Source organism: Cuculus canorus, chromosome 3 (assembly GCF_017976375.1).
Source record: "Cuculus canorus isolate bCucCan1 chromosome 3, bCucCan1.pri, whole genome shotgun sequence".
NCBI lineage: Eukaryota > Metazoa > Chordata > Aves > Cuculiformes > Cuculidae > Cuculus > Cuculus canorus.
The window spans coordinates 53,448,833-53,468,565 of record NC_071403.1 but is presented as its reverse complement, the minus strand read 5'-3'; the positions used below and the strand labels follow the sequence as shown (position 1 = coordinate 53,468,565).

The following is a 19,733-nucleotide window of genomic DNA, read 5'->3' as shown; positions in this document are numbered from 1 at the left end:
TAGCTTGGGGAGAAAAGGATTTCAGCTCTGCAGTTTTTACATTGATACATTGACAGCTTTATTACACACTTAAGGTTTATGGCTTACCAAGTCAGAGTATCCAATGAGCAAAACTAGAAGATATTTTAACTGCTTCAATCCGCTACCTAATTATCAGCACAAGGCAAAACCACAGATGACACTGCTACATAAAATCTCACCTTCTAATCCTCGCTGCACAGGAGTGCCACTGACACACCAGCGATTGATTCCACTTAAACGGAGTGCCATTTCAGCAGCCTAGCAGAAGAAGATAGAACAAATGGGAGGAGAGGAAAAACAAAGTCAGAGTGGAACACAGTCTGAAAACATGTGGACTTTAGTTTTAAGAAGTCTGAACATCTTTTCAGTATGTAAGATTAGCAGACCTGTAAGCAGCATTGGTACAATACAGTATAAAAGTGTGTATAAAGTTACCGAGCTTTTTTGTAGGTAACTGAAAGCTGATAAAAGCCATATCCACTTCCAAGTAATCAAGTGCAATGAGGGGTTCACAGAAGGCAAACAGTTAGCAAAAGAAACTATGTCAAAAAAAACCCTAAAGCCCATGAGCCATTATGTAACCAGCATTTCTGTCTTCCTGTTTGGGACAAAAAGACTGGATGAATACTAATTAAGACGATCTCACTCTGCAGACTGCAGCCTGAGAGTTTGCAGACGGACTGCTTGCTATCTTAGCTTCTAGACCCAAAGGACATATCTATGCCTCTGAATCATGTCACTGAACAGGCTAGTGTCTTGTCTGAAACTATCAAACACCATATACAACACGATGGCCTATTTCTTTAAACTGTCAGTATAGATTATGTTAAATATTTTTTGAGCTGGATATACTTCACAGTCTGTCAAAATTCCAACAGGAGAACCACTAAACAGTAAATATCCCTAAAAGAAAATTCACTTCTAAAGAGCAAAGACAAATTACCTGAGTGCACTGAATGTTAGAGGTGGAGAGGGAAGTCTGTTGTATTACTTAAAATAAGCTTGTCAAAACCTTTTCAAGTTAAATAAATGCATGACCAGGAACATTGTACCTTTGCGGTGGTGCATTCAACCATTTGTGCTTCATCAAGGCAAATCCTCCACCACTCCACGGCTACTAACGGGCTTGGGATGGCCATATACCGCTTCTGGTTCCTGAAACGGCGCCCATCTTCGCTGTTACTGTGGGGTATATCTACGTAGTTTAGTTCAGTGCGGAGGACATCGTATGTGGTGATAACCACCTCCTGCTCTGCCAACATGTGTGGCTGTAGAAAGCCATGCTTCTTCACACCTTGGTACACCTACATAGGTTTGTATTCACAGAATTATAGAATCACTAGGTTGGAAAAAGACCTTTAAGATCATCAAGCCCAACCATATTCAATAGCACAACAGCAAACAATGAGGGAATGAGACACTTTCATAAAATTGCTAAAATACCAGTACAGCTTAATACACGTATGCTTTCAGCAGTGTTGTTCATATAATATGAAACCACTGATAAAACCTGGTATTCACAGAGTGGCACGGCAGGAAATTTATAAAAGTAATACAGATAATAAATGCAACACTGCAAGCTCATGATTTATTCTATAAAGGACCATCTTAGTTAATGTTTATTTGCAACTACTTACAAACGCTTTTACCACTGAAGAAAATCAGTCTTTCAGTCCCTCATAGTGTCAAACTTTAATGTTCTCTTAATTCACACAGCTAACACAGTTAAAAATACCAAAACCAAGCTGACCCTATAAGACCTAGTTTATTTTCCCCCTCTTTGCCCCTTGACATGCAGGACACGATTTCACTGTAAATTTCGCTGTCAACTGTACTTTTTCTTTCAGTAATAATCTTCCTCTATATCTGTGCATATCGAAACCGTGTTTCTGTCAACCGAAACACTTGCAGAAAATATCTGTTCAGCCCCAGAGTGTGACAACAGAGCATGTTCAACCAGGTCAACACACATGAATGAAAGACAGAAAAGGGCAGGGGGAGAAACAAGAAAAAAATAAGAGTATGTTCACTGATGTAACTTAAAAAGAAAAAAATAGCTGTCGAAGCCTAATAATTTCTTCCAAGTATTTATGAATAGATTTTCCAGAGGTTTATAACTGGGCTGTTGTTTTCACAGCAGCAGGAAGAGACAACTTGATAAATTTTAATTACTTGTTCTATTACATAAACCCACTAGAATTTCCTGTGGGTTGCAAGCAGTTGGAAGAATAAAAAACACCCTTCACATGCAATGCAAAACCTGTTAATATGGGAAACTGGTTCTTTGAAACAGCTGTACTACTTTCCTTTTAACTTCACAGAAAAAAACCGTAACATTTTCATTTTAAAGCAACACTGAAAGCAAGTCTGGATGACTTACAGTTGGCAGTTAAAATTTTAGAAGTGTCTTAGAATGGAAGGTGTCACACAGCTTAAAGCACTGACATCCAGTATTTAAGCTATTTTAATGTTACCATGCAAATCTATTTCTGACAGTTTTCATCAAAGCTGGTATAAAACTTGGACTGAGTCCTATGAAAACTGTGCAAGTTTTAGCCGTTTGTTAGTTGCTGCACTAAAGCCAGTTAAACTGCTCACACAAACAGTGTACGGGAAACCTACACGTCATTTACTTACTGGGCATCTAAGCAGGCTGTCTGAAGGTATAAGACATCTCTGAATACGCAGGTTCATCTACCAATCTACTACTGTTGTTCTATTCAAAGTATAAGGGATCTACAGTTCTCAAAGCACTTTATCATTACTAAGATTCTTGCTGACTAAAAATAGGAAAAACAAAACTTGACTATATCATTCATAAAAGGCAGTGGCTACCCTTGGAAATTGTGATAACTACACTAAAAAAACTCCTGTATAGCCATAGTTACTATACGTGAAACTAGGTTTTAGTGACAGAGCTATCAGAAATAAAGACCAATACATGGTGTCCAGATAAGCAAGATCCCAATAAATATGGCAGATTTTACAGAAAATGGCTAAGTTGCAATGGTGTTATTTTCAGTAAACACCAAGGTCCAAGACTCCTCTCGTAAAGCCCGTATAGTTAGGCCTTTCTAAGTTCCCTGGTAATCTCTCAGAAACAAAAAACCACTAGCAGCCCTCTCTCTCAGAAATTACCTATTGTAACCGCTCAAAATTTGCATCCACTCAATAGATGTATCTAAGTTCACTGTATCATTTTCCAGTAACCAACTAACAAGGAAAAAATTAAGAACTACATGCAGAGTCTTTCTTGGACAGCAATGCACTGTGTCATGCCAAAGCACAGGTCTAATAGCAAGAAATGCAGCATTCTGACACAGAGGACAAAGAAACCTCTGAACTTCACGGGATACAGAGTGTCAGACAAGAAGCGCAAAGCCTTGACAAAATAACTTCCCAGAACATGAAGCTATATAATCTTACCAGAACTCCAAGAGAAGATGATCTTACATGCCTATTGATCTCATCTACCCACTGATGGCAAATAGAACTTGGAGAAATTATCAGAGTTGCTCCTGTGGAAACTGGTTTCATTGCCACGAGGCAATGGGGACAGTAGAAGGGCTTGATCTTCAGGTTTTCCTCTTTGTAGTTTACACATTCTGCATGCTGCCATAAGCAACATTTCAGGCACTGCACTCGAGCTTTATAGTCAGCCAATCCAAGCTCACCACAGATGCACTCAAAACGATATTCAGAGGTATTAAATGGAAATACAGAACCAGTGTGTTGTGTGGTAGCGCCAGCATGCTCTTGTGAATGAGAGGACTGGTCCTTTGGTATTTCCTGCTGGACATCAGCTGTAGTTTTAGAAACATCAGAATTGGGATGACTGCTCACATCACTGCAGACAAGGAGGCTGCCATGTAAATCTGGAGACTTTGGGACCACAGCTTCCTGCTGAACTTTATTCTCTTTAAAAGAGTTCTCATGATCTGCTTCAGGTTTCCTGTTATTTTTGCTAGCTGTACAGTAATCATGTTCTTCCATGGCAACATTCGACTGTAAAGGAACTTTAAGGACATTTTCAGAAGTGATATCATTATTTCCTGCTCCTTTCGTTTGAGTTTTAGCATCAATCAGTGGCTTCTTCTGAATGTTTTCTGAAGTCCTTGCTACCTACAAAGCAGAATTACCCCAAAAATGTCAGATATTCTCCTTTTTTTTTTTCTTTTTGAAACATATAAACACATCAAGACATAGATATTAAGTTTTTATATCAATTGACAGTTTGAGGATTTGGTTAATGTTTGCCAGTGTTTAAAAGACAACTTCACAACAAGAACACCACATCTGCCCACCCCAAAAGCACTATTTTAGATTTATGACAGATGTAGTTAATATTTAGCCCTAAATTTGATTTACTTATGATTTCTGGGGTTTTGTTCATCAATGTCAAATGCTACAGTTTTCTTCATTTTTATCAATAAGCACGTGTCACTCAACTAGTGCACGTAGACAACACAGCTGTAGTATGCAATTGGTAAAAATAAGATTTTCCTTTGCAATATTCCTTGAATTAACTACGGCAGCATGTTTACCTGCTCTTTGGTTCTCTCTCGCCTCTTCTGTTCTTTGTAATTCTTCCCCAGCTTGAAAGACCCAGCCAGACCATGTCCTTTGACTTGCTCTACTACTTGTTCTGTGATTAGTTTTTCTAGAGTTCTTTTGAGAAGCCGTCTGTTTCTCTGTACATCATACCTATATATGGCACTGATATACTTAAATATTGCAATAATAGATGCTCCTTTCTTCACATTCATTTCCTTTACAGCTGCTAATATCATCACTCGTAAGCCTACATGTAGAAACAAAGCAAAAAAAAACTTACAGCTCAGATAAAATGAAAGTTACCTCAGAGAATGCATATTAAGGGAACTCTAAACACTATGTTGATCTAAGAAATGCAAAGCCAGGCAGCAGTTTTGACAAATGCTTTACTTGAGGCAGCCCTACAAATTGCTGTGTTTCAGTAATTCTAAGAAAATTAGTAATTCTAAGAAAATTCGCTATTCTGAATAGCGAGAGAAAATTCACTCAGTTTTCTTACTGAAGCTTATAAAAAGGAAATACATTTCAGTTAAATGCATAAACTCTCTTACAATAAGCTATAGTTACATGGGGCTCTGTAGCACAGATTCCGAGTTGGCAATAACTCATAACTGGGGATCGCTTGTTTGTAGCATGCAATCCTACATCACAGCATTCAGGAAATGAATAATTTCTTTCTGCAGAAGTGAAGAGCAGCCTTGAACTCATTATCAGTTGACAATAAGGCTTATGCTGAAAGCAAAATGTATTTTAAAAGTCATCAGAAATACTTACTGGGGTATTGTATTTTTTCCTTTAATTTAAACTCCATTTCCTTTGTGTTTTTCTTTGTATTTCCTTCTAAAGGTTGTGGTGGAACAAAGAAGTTCACGAGTTTACCCTAATGCAGACAATGTTAAATAGTTATTAGCTTATGTCTTCACAGTAATTCTGAACTTCATTAATCTTTTCACATTTAAAAATAAGCATGAGCTACTGCAGATGTGTGCTCTGATCTCACCAATTCGCCCAGATAACTCATTTCAGTGTATAGAGTGGTACCCTGCTTGGTTCAATATCCTGGCAAAAAGCGTTCAGTAACCTACACTGAGAACACAAAGAGCAGCCCTGCAAGCTACTCAGGCCCTCCACTGCTTCCCTGAATCTATAGCTGTAAGTCATCTCAGTCACTGATGGGGGAGGAAAACATATAGTTACAGCTAGAAACACAAAAGGAGGTGAGCAACATTGATTGAAAAGTGCTAGTTAATTGTTTAACAAGTAAGTTTCTCTCTTTAGGGACTGCTCTTCCTCCAAAAATTTACTTTATTATTTGTGGTTCAGAAATAGTGATTTAATTCAAGGAGCTGTATACTCAAGAACTGGGATGTAAAAAAAGAACCTGAAAGTCTGAACAAATGCAATGCCGATATTTCTCCAATTAATTGTTTTATAGCTGTCTTCATTGACACTTTACTATGCCCTGTAGAACTGATTGCTTCACAGAGTTCCTAAACAGTAACTGCAATGAAACTCCAGGGATTGTTTGAGCCCTGCAGTGACTGGAAATACTTCAAGTAACTCTGACATTGGCTTACACAGGCCAGAAGTCATCCAGAAAGTCTCTGTTGGAAAAAAGCACTTCTGGTTGTTCTTTCAGGTTTTTTTTCCCAGCCCATTTACTACATGAAATTCAGGGGGAGCAGAAATCTTTATTCACTGACTTTAAATGGTCCCTATTTTAGCACAGAAAACATGTCTAATGGATGACTGATAATCATCAATGAGGCAAAGCGATAATGACCACCAACACAGTAAACTAAATTACATTTTCATAAACTCCTGGAGCGTGTATAAACTACCAACAACCTATTAACAGTGCAGTTACTAGCTAACACCATTCAACAACTGGAAACTATCAACTGCTTCCCATGCAAATCATTGCATGGGACTCTGGACTTCTATAAAACAGAAAGCAATGTACTCAAGAGAAGAGATTTCCATTAATTCTGAAAAATATTTTCTTTATAGTAAATCTTATCCTGATTTTCTTACCTCAGGTAATGTCAAATCATCTTGTTTAATGTCTGGGCGGGTATGGGTCAGAATAAGAGCCAACACTTCTACTGTTTTTCCCAGACCCATCTCATCTGCCAAAATACCTCCAGGCCACTGGGGTCCAGCAATCGGATATTCACGGATAATACTAAAATTCAAGTACATTCCCAAATGACAGTCAGCAACTATAGAATGGTGTCACAGAGAAGCACGTATGCGGGGACAAACACAGAATAGCTTCAGTAAGGCAAAGTTTCTAAGGTGAGGCATTACCTTTTATTAGGTAAGCTAAGATTGATGCAAGCTTTTTTAGGTGTACAAACCTGGCCAAGATGAATGTGTATGCCAAAAGGTTTTGGATTTTTTCCCCTTCTAACAGGCCTTGCTTAGCTAACCTTGGCATATCATACATAATGTTAGTCTCTAAAAAATTTAAAATATATTTCTATCCCCATCTGTTAATCTGAAAGTTATACAAGGAAAAAATAAAAAGCAAACTAGCATTTTTATGCATTATTTTATATCATCTAGATAAAAACTGCCAATAAGGTTTTCACAAAGTACAACTTTGAGGGGTTCTCAGAAAGAGACAACTATAAAACATACCAGCCAGTAAATGGATTATAGTAGATTTTTACTCCATCTAGAGTGATCACCTCCCGCCATAAGAAGTGCAGTGCATTTTCTATGGAGAAAGAGTTCATGTTATAATTATGAAGTTTCTTATAAACAGCACACTGCTTAGAATTGCTCAGCCTTCCTGTGACATTGAGAGACAAAAAGGAGACATCTATCCCATAGACCTTCATGACCAACAAGATAGGTCATCTGCTGTTCAACAAAGTCTAGTTTATCATTCAGTGCACTACATAAAAAACAGCCTTTATAAAAATAGTAATGAAATAATTAACAAAGCTTCTAATCAAACAACAAGAAAACATTACTGCTGACAATACAACGCTTTTTTCTTTAACTACACAAGTTTTCCAGACCCATATACTTGCCACTGCTTGGAGCGCTCGCGAGTTTCTCTCGATGAAGCATCCAGTTCACAGCCTCACTTTGGTATGGCCTCAGAATAGGAATTAATGCAGGATGCTGCACATCCTCTCTCAGTAACTGGATATCCTGCTGGTGGGTGTGCCTTACAAAGTCATAAAGCTCTTCAATATTTTGACGCTCTAGTTCCATGTCAGATTCTTCCTCATCTTCCTCCAGCTCATCTGCATACACCAAATAAAGACATAATTATAAGACAACTTTGTTCAACATTTCAGTAAATTTTGCTGCAACACATTTAGTTAACACATGAAAGCAGGCAAAACAAAGCACCACTTAAACATGCGTCACGACTGTACCCGACTCAGGTAGCAGCAGTAGGAAACAATCAGCACATCTTCCCTGAAAGTTAAATTAACATGCTATGGCAATCACAGCAGTATACACAGTTACAAAGCTCTTCCTTTAGAATCTAGAGGTAGAATGCTCAGACTTCATTTATTTAATAAAGATCTTCTAATAAACATTTCAAACTGATACAGAACCACAAAAAAAATCACATTTCAGATTTAAATGTTAACAATGATCCTACAGAAAGGGGAAAAACACATTGGGCTGTCAAGGATTTATACATTTTTCAGGAAAGAAAGCCTTTCTTGACAAAATAACATAAACCACCATCCTGAAGATTCTCTTCAGGGAATGTTTATTTTAAAACTTTCCATCTGGGTAAGAAAATTGTAGCAGTAGGACAACACAAATTTTTCACCACTTGCATCACTGTAAAAAATCAGACAAGGCATACTTTAGAAACTAAAATCTCACCTCAAGAGAAGCATGGACCTTCTAGGACAGAAACCCAACCCTTCTTTTCTACCCTCTAGGAAAGAAGGCCTTGTGCTTATGTATTTTTCACATGATTTGGTCATGTGGCCATAGAGGCACAGACAAACCTTAAGAACCGTAGAACAAAAATTCATGAAAAAATCCAAGTTCTGCATTTTATGAAACTGACACATAGGATGAGGAAATAAAAGACTTAGAGGACCAGTTTTAACAGTGTTTTATGTCTTAAATTAAAAATGTTTTTACCAATAAAACAGCTGTAGAACTCTACAGTTCAAAGAAAGATGCAACCCTAACCTGTACCGGAGATAAAGCCACTTTGCAGAATTTCTCAAAAAATATAAACTTAGAAGCAGGTCAAGGCCAGTAATTTCAGCACAAAGTGACCTTAAGATATGGTTAAAAGAGTCATATAATGATAAAAATAGAAAACAAATAACGGCTGGCACAATTAAATCAAATTATAATTACAATGCCTCGTGGACACAACGAAGTGATGTACCTGGCACAAACATCAGAGAGCTTAGTTTTAAAATAAGGTTTGTGGGCTGCTATTTGGACTCTCTTTCACAGAAAGCAGAAATTTTCTTTCATTCAAATGAAAGGTGAACAACAGTTTCCAAAACTAGCAGGAAATGATGTCCCTATATTACTTCCCTGAACTTTTTTAAGTCAATGGAACAATTCCAGTGCTTCACAAGGGAAAAGAGAATTCTGAAAGACATTAAGTTCCTATAAATTTACTCTCTCACTGTTAGAGACTTCTAATGTAAAGAAGGCAACCAGAGTGCAGAGCATGCAGCTTTATATACTACAGAAACTGTTCCAAGGAAACCTCTCACACATATTCATTTCATAGAAACAACAGAGAAATTATAGTGATTGCAGAGTGTAACTTTGATCAACGAAGTTGATCTATAATGACACCTATCATTGTACTTATTAAAATAACAGTTTTTGAATCTCATATTTCACAGCATAATAAATGGGTTTCTATATAAACTAAGTCTATCCAGAATTTTACAGAAGAGCAAATACTACAAAATACTTCCAAGTAAAATGTTGGTTGTTTTTTTTTCATACAACTGGATGTTTTGTCCACACCTTTCTTGTTTTGTTCATCCTCTCAGAGAATTTTTTTCCAATTAAATCATTCCACGTACCACAGGGATTTTTAAAAGGATGCTAAGGAACTTAACCTCTCTCTCAGTGACATTAAACAAAGAATATTTAATTATGCTTTTAACCATTTCAAAATGTAATTCAGTTACATAGCTTTCATCTTAGTTATTTTTTTACCTTTGAGAAACAGATGTTATTCTACTATGCAAAATTAAGTTTCTCTGATATGTTTCATAATTCTCCTTAATTCCTTTAATGACTGAACCAAAGTTCTGCTATTGCACCTGAAGCAGGATCTTCTCCTTTTATCTGCAGGGCAGTTTCCAGATTGCTGAACAAAAGTATCTACATCAATGAAAACATAATCTCTTCCCCCTTTATTCTAGATTAATGAAAAATTTGTTGCTTCACATTTTGGTATTAAAAAATGCCATACAGAGATGAAAAACTCTCTTCTTTGTACAAAGAATCTACTCTTAAGAAAAACGAAGGATAACGGCATACAGTACACGCTATTGCCATGCTACTGTACGTCACACTACACTTCCATGACACTATGAGAAAAACTCTGAAACATTTACCATTGACTAGAACAAACAACAATTAAACTGACATTTCAGGTTTTTTTCATATGAAGAAAGCAGCTAGCTAGATCTATAAGTGATCTATGCCTGTGTGTTCATTGAAGCAACAAGAAGCCACATGTAATATTATACAGCAGATACAGGATACCAGCTATTATAAAACCAACTATTTATTAAAACAAACAAAAGCAATCTCTTTAAATTTCTAAAGAAAGTGGTTAACTCTACAACTAAAGTTCAAATCTCATGAAGCTTCTGCATATTAAATATTTTGTCACTTTCTTGCAGATTCAATAATGCATCTATCCTATACCCACCACAAAGTCTCAAAACCACCTAGAAGGACATTGATGGAACAAGTACATTGAGGAAAACAAATATATAAAAATGAAATGAGGGATAGAGAGGTCACGTCCCTTATTTGTGTAAATCCTTGTGCACAACTCCATCAACACGAGAATTGGCTCATCAATGGGAAGAACAAGAAGCTTCATCTTGGAATAGTGTTGCACAGATTTCACCTTGTCAATATCAATGGATATTGACAAGCTTTAAAAGGTACAGATGTACAGATTTTATCCTGTTAGCTCTTCCTTTAGCTTCTCTTTAAAAAGTAGCCTAACTTTTAAAACAATTCTACTTTTTGGAATTAACTACAATTACACGAGGGGTGTTAGGCTTCTGTTGCTTCTGCAAAAACGCTGAATTTCAGTATGTTATGATCACTGTAACTAAGTCAGTCTCCAACCCATCCTACACTCAGGAATAAAACCAAGGTTGGTTTTCTTAAGAGTCTCCTAAGATACTGTACCATAAAGTGGTCATGTGTCACCCTAAAAATCTGTATCACTATTGAATATAATAAAGACATCTGCAATTCCAAAATTATGACAACGTCCTTATTATAAATTCGCAGTGGTTAAACTCCTCATAAAGGTACATTTTCTATAGTTTAGATTACAACTGCTTTACAATACAAACCAAGCAGAAATTCTGTTGCCACAGTTGTGTGTTAGGTACCACACTAAGAACAAAAGCCTTCCAAATTTATTTCCTGGTTCTTTTAAACTGTTCCTACGTAACTTGGGTGAGCTACTGTAGATCTGTTCAAACAACCTACACGAATCATTGAAAACTATATTTACTCCCAAGAGAGGTAAGGGCACAAACTTTTACATGCCTTATTTGTGGAGAAGGAATACTACCATCTGTAATTTCACCATAAGCAAATTAGCATATGATTAATTATCAGGTAATAATACGGAAGGAAAAACCTAATAATATTACCTTTAAAATAAAGTTCTTCCAGATGGTAGGAATAACTTACTACTTTCCCTTACATTTAAAGCTACTAAAAAAGCCCCCGCACTTGAATAAAAAAAAACTTATTCATCAACATTCAACTTGAACATTCAACATTACCTGGAATTAAAAAACTATAAAACTTTTCCATGAGTTTCTGAATCAGCTGATTAGCTTTTTTGGGTCTTCCACCTCCATCACTGAGAAACTCTGGTTTACTTAGCCCAGCTTCCAGCAGATAAATTCCAACCTGTGAAATGGTTATGCAGTTAATGACTTAGTTAACTGTTAGAACTATAAGAATACTATAAACAGAAAAACATGAAAATAAAAGCGGTGCTTTGAAACTTAGCAGATGTAGACATATATAACGGATTTACTAAAATCACCACATAGAGGATACAGTACATTGCAGGAAAAGGCTTCTGTGATTCCTTCAAGTAATGCATTATTAACGGTGTAAGAGTAAAAAGAAATTTTTAGGAAAATAAACCATTGAAAATATTTACAAAAGCAAGTAGAAACTAAATATTTTTATCACGTTATAAAAACAAATGGTAGCTGCCATATTTCATTGTTCAGAGGTTTTATTTTCTATTTCAAACAAAAAAATGACTTAAAATGCAAAACAAATATAAGAACCCATACCTTTAAGGCTTGAGACTCTCCAGGTCTTTGATAAAGTCCAATTATCCTTTTCTTTTGCAACCATCTCAAGCCTTCCAATAGCTCACCACCTAAATTTGTTTCCACCAAAATACGTTGTTCATAAGCACCCAGGTATTCTTTTGTTTCGTTACTGTACTCCTCTTCACTTCTTTCATGAACACAAATCTGCAACTGATCTTCAGAGTCTCCTCTCATCAAACTAAAGCTCCTTTCATGGAAGTTGTCAGTTGGAATTTGCTCAGAAGGAAGATGAAGAACAAATTCTCCCAACAAAGCTTTCCAGGACCCATCCGCACGGTATGGCAAGACTATAATATTTAGCGGTACTGAAACAGAAGGCAAGATGGAGTAAGAGTCTTCTTCATTGTTAACTGTCAAAAACTTAACAGATTTTGATCTATTGCCTTCTTTTTGAACGAGATCTTCATCAGTGCTATCTTCATTTATAACAATGAAGGACGCAGAAGAAGTGCTTGGACCTGGAACAAGGTCCTCACTGGTCATATCATCATCCAATGTTATCATCTCATTTCTCCGGTCTTCGTGCATATTCCAACAGAGCTGCTTCTTCTTCTCCTCATCTATTTTTGATGGAGGTGCACGTTTTCGACGACCACTCATTTTGTCGTTTTCTCAACAGTGTTTTCAGCCTCTGAAATAAAGTAAATTGGTAAGTAATGAGTACTACAAAATCAGATGGCCACACCAAAATTTCACTGTGCAGTACCTGCTAAACTTGCAAATGTTTGGATACGGACACACGCACTAAGAAATCTAACTGTTCAAAACAGACTTAGTTTTACAGAGCCTCTCCTGTCGCTGTGCCATCATACAAAGCTGGACACAAAATACACAGACATCAACCAACAACGCTATATTTCACAGCTGTGACTAAGAATCTTGTGGGACAAATACAAAGTGAGAAGCAGCAGAGGGAGATGGCAAAAGAAACTCTACAAACAAAAGTGCAGGAAGCACAGGAGATTTGGGAGAGGGTGTGGGGAAAATATAGACGAAAATTCTTCCTCCATTCCTTCCTTCCAAAGCCTACGCTGACATATCGTAAGAAAATATCGTTTAGAGCCTAAGCTATCAAGTTTTGTCCTTAGGAGTCCCTAATGACCTTCCTACTAGTATTGAACACTTAATTTTCCCAGTAAACTATGCATCCTAGGACTTGCACATACAACTTGCTTGCCCTTACTGATTCTATTCAATGTGATTGTGACCAACTAGCAAAATAAATGCGCAGTCTTAATGATCCAGCTAATTGCAAAGCTAAGTCAAAATACACATCCAGCTCCTTAAGTGAACCTAGGCAGTGAACAGTGTGGATAAAATACTTAAGAATAAAGTACACAGACTAAACAATAGACATGAAGAAGCAGATTATGGAATATTAGACCCACTAGGGAAACTAATAATTACATACTCAAAACCACATGCTCACACTTAAACACCCAAACAAGTAGTAATTTTTTTTAAACAATGTTTTTATAAGGAGCCTGAACAAAGCAAAAGATTCATGACCTCATATTACAGCACTGTCTTTGTCAGCAAGGATGGGAAAATACTTAGATATCCACATCAGCTCAGCTTCTGCATCCAAGTTTGTGGAAGTCAAAAGAAAAATTCAGGAATATTCAAATCTTCACAGAATCATAGAAAGGTTTGGGTTGTAAGGGACCTTAGGGATCATCTAGCTCAAACCACTCCACCATGAGCAGAGACACTCTCCCCTAGGCGAGGCTGCCCAAGGCCTCATCCAACCAGGCCTTGAACACCTACAGGGATAGGTAATCCACTACCTCTCTGGGCAACCTGTTCCAGTGCCTCGCCACCCTCACAGTAAAAAAATTCTTCCCAATATCTAAATCTAAATCTCGCCTCCTTCAGCTTAAAACTGTTACTCCTCATCCTATCACTGGCCTTCAACAAAGAGCCATTCCCCAGCTTTCCGGTAGGCCCCCTTTATGTACTGGAAGGTGGCTACAAGGTCTCCGTGGAGCCTTCTGAACAAGCCCAACTCTCTCAGACTGTCCTGCTATAGGAGGTGCTCCAGCCCTCTAAATATCTTCATGGCCCTCCTCTGGACTTGCTCCAACAGATCTTGCCACTTTTAAATTTCAAGCTCAATGGAATTAGAGAAAGAAAACATGAGTTTTTCACCATCCCTGGAGGTATTTACAAGACAGGTAGACAAGGTGCTCAGGGACACGGTTTAGTGGCAGATAGGAATAGTTGGACTCAATGATCTAAGAGGTCTTTTCCAACCTAGTGGTTCTATGAAACATAGTTCTCATGCACGCAGAGCGTCGCTGCCAATAAACGCAGAAACTCCTAAGGGCGAGCACACCTCCCATAACACTGCACTTACAGCAAAGAAAGAAGGATGCCTGCATCACCAGGTCTGCACGTGCACAGTCACTCCAGCATCGCACTCCGATGTAGACACTCGGGAGGAGGGCACTGACACCGCTCTGGCCAGAGGACTGTCCTGCCTACGGGACGAGCAGCGACTCTGCGAACAGAAGGACGTGCCGTGATGCTTTCGGGGGTCGGTCAGACCCCAGCCCTGCAGTCCCGGGGCAACCACGGGCGGGTCTCGCCGTCCTTGCCCCGCAGACTTACTCGAAGCTGAGCGGCAACCAGCACCTCCAGGCCCTCATTGCACAGACCGGGGAGCACCAGAAGGACCTCGGGGGACGGGGACACCGCGGGGACACCCGCACGGACCGCAGGAGGCGGTGGAGGAACACGACGGGGACACCCGAAGGGACCCCGGGGGGGGGGGGGGGGGGGGAGAGAGGAGACGGGGACACGGGGACGGGGGACACCCGCAGGAACCCCGGGGGAACTACGACGACATGGAGACGGGGTCACCCCAACGGGCCCCAGGAGGCGGTGGGGGGACACGACGGGGACACCCACACGGACCCCAGGGCGGAGGGACACGACGGGCACACCCGCAGGGTCCCCAGGACGGGGTGGGGGGACACACATGGGGGAGGCGACAGGCACGGACCCCTGAGGAAACACACACACATGCAAAGACCCCGGGGCACCCATCGCTCCCGGGAGCGCTGCACGGACCCGGAGGCACTCCCCGCGAAGACCCGCACCAGGGCGCACCGAGCATCCCGTCTGCCCGCCGCCCTCCCGATCCGGGCACGGGGGCAGCCCCAGCGCCCTCCGAGCCCTGAGGGAGCGGACGCACCGTCGGGCACCGCCGCCGTTCCCCGGCCTGACGAGCACAGCGCCCCCCGCCGCCAGGGGGTATATGCGACCCCCGTCCGAGCAGGCAGGGCCGCTCGGGGGCAGAGGGGCGGGCGCAGAGCTGCGTGCGCACCCGCCCCGGCGGGCGGCCCAATGGCATCCCAGGGAGACGCCAGTTCTGCCCGCCCCCTCCCGCGCCACCGGAACAAGCAGCGGGAGGGAGGGAGGGAGGGAGGCGACGCAGGCGCTGCGGGTCCGTGGGGCGGGGATGGGGAGGGGCGGGGATGGGGAGGGGCGGGGATGGGGAGGGGCGGGGATGGGGAGGGGCGGGGATGGGGAGGGGCGGGGATGGGGCGGGGCGGGGATGGGGAGGGGCGGGGATGGGGAGGGGCGGGGATGGGGAGGGGCGGGGATGGGGAGGGGCGGGGATGGGGAGGGGCGGGAGACGGCCTGGGAACAGGCGTGGGGGAGCGGGAGTGGGTGGGTCTGGCTCTCTAGGAAAGGGCTTCTAGGGGGATTATGGGATCATTAAGGCTGGAAAAGACTTCTAAGTTCTTCCAGTCCAGCCGTCAGCCCCAAATCATCGTGTCTACTGAACCATAGAATCCCTAGGTTGGAAAAGACCTTTGAGATCATCTAGTCTAAACGTACCTACTATTAATCATATCTGTAAGCACCCCATGTACCCGTCTTTTAAATACCTCCAGGGACAGTGACTCAATCACCTCCCTGGGCAGCCTCTGCCAGTGCTTGATAACCCTTTCATAGAATCATAGAATCATAGAATCATAGAATCATAGAATCATAGAATAGTTTGGGTGGGAAGGGACCTTAAAGATCATCTAGCTCAGGGAAGAAGGTTTCCATCATGTCCGGTCTGAACCTCCCCTAACACAATCTGAGCCCATTCACAGGTTCTCACCTATCACTTGGGCAAAGAGACCATCATCCACCTAATGTCCCTAAGTGCCATCTCTATATGCTTTTTGAACACCTCCAGGGATGGTGACCCCACCACTTCCCTGGGCAGCCTGTTCCAGTGCTTGACTGCTCTTTCAGTAAACAACTTTTTGCTAATATCTGACCTGATGAGGCAGGTGAGGGGGACATGGTTGTTGTAGTTTGACCTAAAGAAGGAGTTTTCTAATTTCAGCTAAGCCTTGTGCCATCACTAGATGAACTCTGAACAGGAGGCCTCTTATTGGTGTTGCTAACTATCACCTGCCTCTCTGCTGATAATCTCTGTTCTGGTTTGAGCTGAAGGAGAATTAGTTTTCTAACTTCAGCTAAGCCTCGTCTAAGTAACTTCATTTTCTGAAGATTAACTGCATGTTTTTCAGACAGTGTTCTTCTCTAGAAGTGACAACACGGGGCATTGGTATGCAGAAGGGCCAATGCTTATAGTAACCAAGGCCATCCTTGAACTGGTGGAATGCTGTAAGTCAAAGATGAAAAAGCATCGCACCTGCAGGGAGGAGTGGACAGAAAAGGTGACCCCAAATTGACCAACAGAGTATTCTATCCCATATACATCATACTCAGTGTAAAACTGATCGATGACAAAGGTCAAGTCTCTCTTCTTCTATGGCTGATGTCCGATGAGGACGTCGTCTGTCTTTGGCCCTGATCCTGGATCCATGCATTCCTGAATCCAGTTCCTGAGCCCAGCTCCCTCCTAGCGGCAGACCCTTCCGTCATGCCATCTGTGGTAACATACAGTCATCTAGGGGTGGGGCGCAATTTCATTTATTTTAATTATTATTTTCTTATTAATAGTAGCTTCTTCATTATTATTTCATTAAAACTGTTTTAGCTTTAGTTTCCAGACCGCAAATCTTTTCCTCTCTTTTCCCTTTCTCCTTTCCCTGGAGGTGGGGTATAACGGAATTTATTGACCAGCTGCTCAGTTTTAGCTGCCGAAATTGGCCTTGCCATGGCTAAACCATGACAGTGGTCTAGGTTGTGCCCATGAAGACAGAGGCTAAAGGTGTTGGGTTACTTAAAGCCCCACATAGGTTTTGTGAGGTGTGTCAGGTCCTTAGGACAGGTGTTTATGTAAGGGGTGATGGGATAAAGTCCACTTTGTGGGGAAACTGATGAAAGCATTTTGGCTTGAATGATTTTAAGCATGAGTACTCACACCAACAGTGCTTGTGTTGCTTCTTTAGAAAGTCTGTTGGGTTTAGAAACTATCTTGGAGCAGAGGAGATACCATCTTGTTTCCGTGGCCAGTCACACGTGGGAAAAGGTGACACTGAGAAATGATTGCTCAAAGTAGTGGTGATGGTGGAACTCTTGATGCAATCCATGAGGTGAAATACTGTTGAGAGAAAAGAGGCATGCAAAGATACGTTAAGTCATGTGACAAAAGTGATCTAAGGAGTGGATTTCTGGGCAATTAGCACTGCAAAAAGGCAAAATTAGTCCAATTAATTTTTAATGACAACTATCACTTCAATAAAAACTATGAAAATATTTATCTGCTTGTAAAATACACAGATTCACACTGGAGGGCTTATAACAGCTGTAAATACACAAATAGGAAAGCCATTTACAGTAAGAAGTCTTTTGTTTTTTCTTAGAGCTATCATTTAGACTATTTGCTAGGATTAGTCTTTACAATTGAATTCATTACTTGTCTGTGCCTAATTTTCCACCATTTTTAGCCTTTTTGGAAGGGTAAGTCCCCTGTCAGTTTGGTGGAGCTGCTCAAAGGAATGGTGTGCAGTAGTGAGAGGAATCTTCAGAGTGTTGGCCTTCATGCCGTGTTGGTTTGGCTGTTTAAATTCTCCAAGTTGGGTTTGCTACATGAGTATTTGGCATTCCTATATGAAAGTTCACTTTAAAACCATCACTTAGTCCTACGTTACAACAGTGTGTTACTGTGGAACAGAGACAAAAGGGAGGACATTCTGGTGTACATCGGTAACTGGAATAACAGTAACCAAGGGGATGAAGAGTGAGCAAACCTGTTTTATGGGGAGGTTCCTGGGCCCACGGCTCAACAGGGCTCACGGCCCTCCAGAGCAGGACTGTGGGAAGCTGGAGAGCAGCCCTGATGCAGTGTTGCTGGGGTGGGGGCTGACAGCCTGGGGGGGGGTCCTTGCCTCGGCTGGGCAGGAGCAGTCAGGGCTGGTGGGGCCCTGAGGATGTTCATACTCTCAAGTTTTTGGTGGTGCTGCAAGCACAGCTTTACTGCTAGCATTTTTTTTTCTGGTAGCTGTGTGAACAAATTGTTGGAGAAGTAGCAGAAGAGCTAGTTTGGCTCAAAGTAGGAAGAGGGTCATATTTGTGCAAAAAGCTTAAAGCCAGACCTGGATCACACTGGGGGAAGCTCATTGCATGTCCCTAGTGATCCATACCTCTAGGTGTGCTATATCCTGGCATGCTGGGTCTGTGTTACAGCCTGTGCTGCCAAGCCAGTGGTTTGGAATTGCCTTGAAAGGTTTTCTGCCTTCCTCATAATCTGAAGGTCTTGTTAAAAGATCTTCCTCCTTTCTAATTTTTTTTTTTTTTGCATGGAAGCCTTTTATTTCTGGATATGCCTTTTGGGATTTAGCTGTTGACTCAAATCAGTAAGACAGTGAGCAGTTGAAGTTATGTGCTTCTCTAGGAATTCGTGAAGCCACCGTGTTTCACTCCCACCTCCTGGCATGCAGCCTTGTGCCTGGGTAGACAGCTCCTTTTAAAGGCACGAAATCCAGGTTTGTGTTGCAAGGTGTGAACATCAGATTTTCCCATCCTGAACTATGTCTCTCAATCACAGGATTCAGAGCAGCCAGAGAACGACTACTTCCATCATGGTTATTGAGGTGAGAGGGTCATAAAAGTGGTATGCTATCAGTTTGGGTGTGCTGGTTTTGGCTGGGATAGGGTTAATTTTCTTCCTAGTAGCTAGTGTAGCACTGGGGAGAGGACACAGCCAGGACAGCTGATTCAAACTGGCCAAAAAGATATTCCATCCTGTATAACATCTGCTCAGTGTATAAACTGGGAGGAGTTGGTTGGGGGCCAGCAATCACTCTTGGGGGTCAGCCTGGGCATCAGCGACTAGGTGGTGAGCCATTGTATTGTGCACCACTTGCTTTGTATGTTCCGTTATTATCTGTGCCCTTCGCTGTCCTATTAAATGGTCTTTATCTCACTTTTCTTTCATTCTCTTCCTCATTCCACTGCAGGGGTAGAGATGAGCCAGCAGCTGCATGGTTGTTAATTGCCAGCTGGGGTTAAACCATGACACTGGGGCAGCATGGATTCCCTCTACACGGGGCCTCAAATGTGGGGCTCCTCATGAGACTGTCCTGCATCTCTTGTTGCCAATGTGACACTGTGAGGAAATCCCACCAGTGACTGCTGCTTGTTCTCCTCCGCTTCATGAAGTCT

General features: G+C 41.2%; 1 protein-coding gene across 2 annotated transcripts in view; it reads right to left on the bottom strand.

Annotated features, from left to right (window-relative positions):
• Positions 1-15,497, bottom strand: part of SHPRH (SNF2 histone linker PHD RING helicase) — a 51,769-nt gene extending 36,272 nt beyond the window's left edge. The window contains exons 1-12 of one of the 2 annotated variants that reach the window (XM_054061757.1): positions 15,352-15,497; positions 14,512-14,655; positions 12,114-12,786; positions 11,586-11,715; positions 7,617-7,835; positions 7,219-7,297; positions 6,610-6,760; positions 5,350-5,455; positions 4,566-4,822; positions 3,448-4,143; positions 1,074-1,325; positions 201-279 (exon numbers count right to left, since the gene is read on the bottom strand). In XM_054061757.1, the coding sequence (XP_053917732.1) occupies positions 201-279; positions 1,074-1,325; positions 3,448-4,143; positions 4,566-4,822; positions 5,350-5,455; positions 6,610-6,760; positions 7,219-7,297; positions 7,617-7,835; positions 11,586-11,715; positions 12,114-12,755 (2,611 nt within the window). In that variant the 5' untranslated portion in view covers positions 12,756-12,786; positions 14,512-14,655; positions 15,352-15,497. The remainder of the gene's footprint in view (positions 1-200; positions 280-1,073; positions 1,326-3,447; positions 4,144-4,565; positions 4,823-5,349; positions 5,456-6,609; positions 6,761-7,218; positions 7,298-7,616; positions 7,836-11,585; positions 11,716-12,113; positions 12,787-14,511; positions 14,656-15,351) is intronic. The other variant, XM_054061758.1, reaches the window with a different exon arrangement.
• Positions 15,498-19,733: the final 4,236 nt, after the last annotated feature.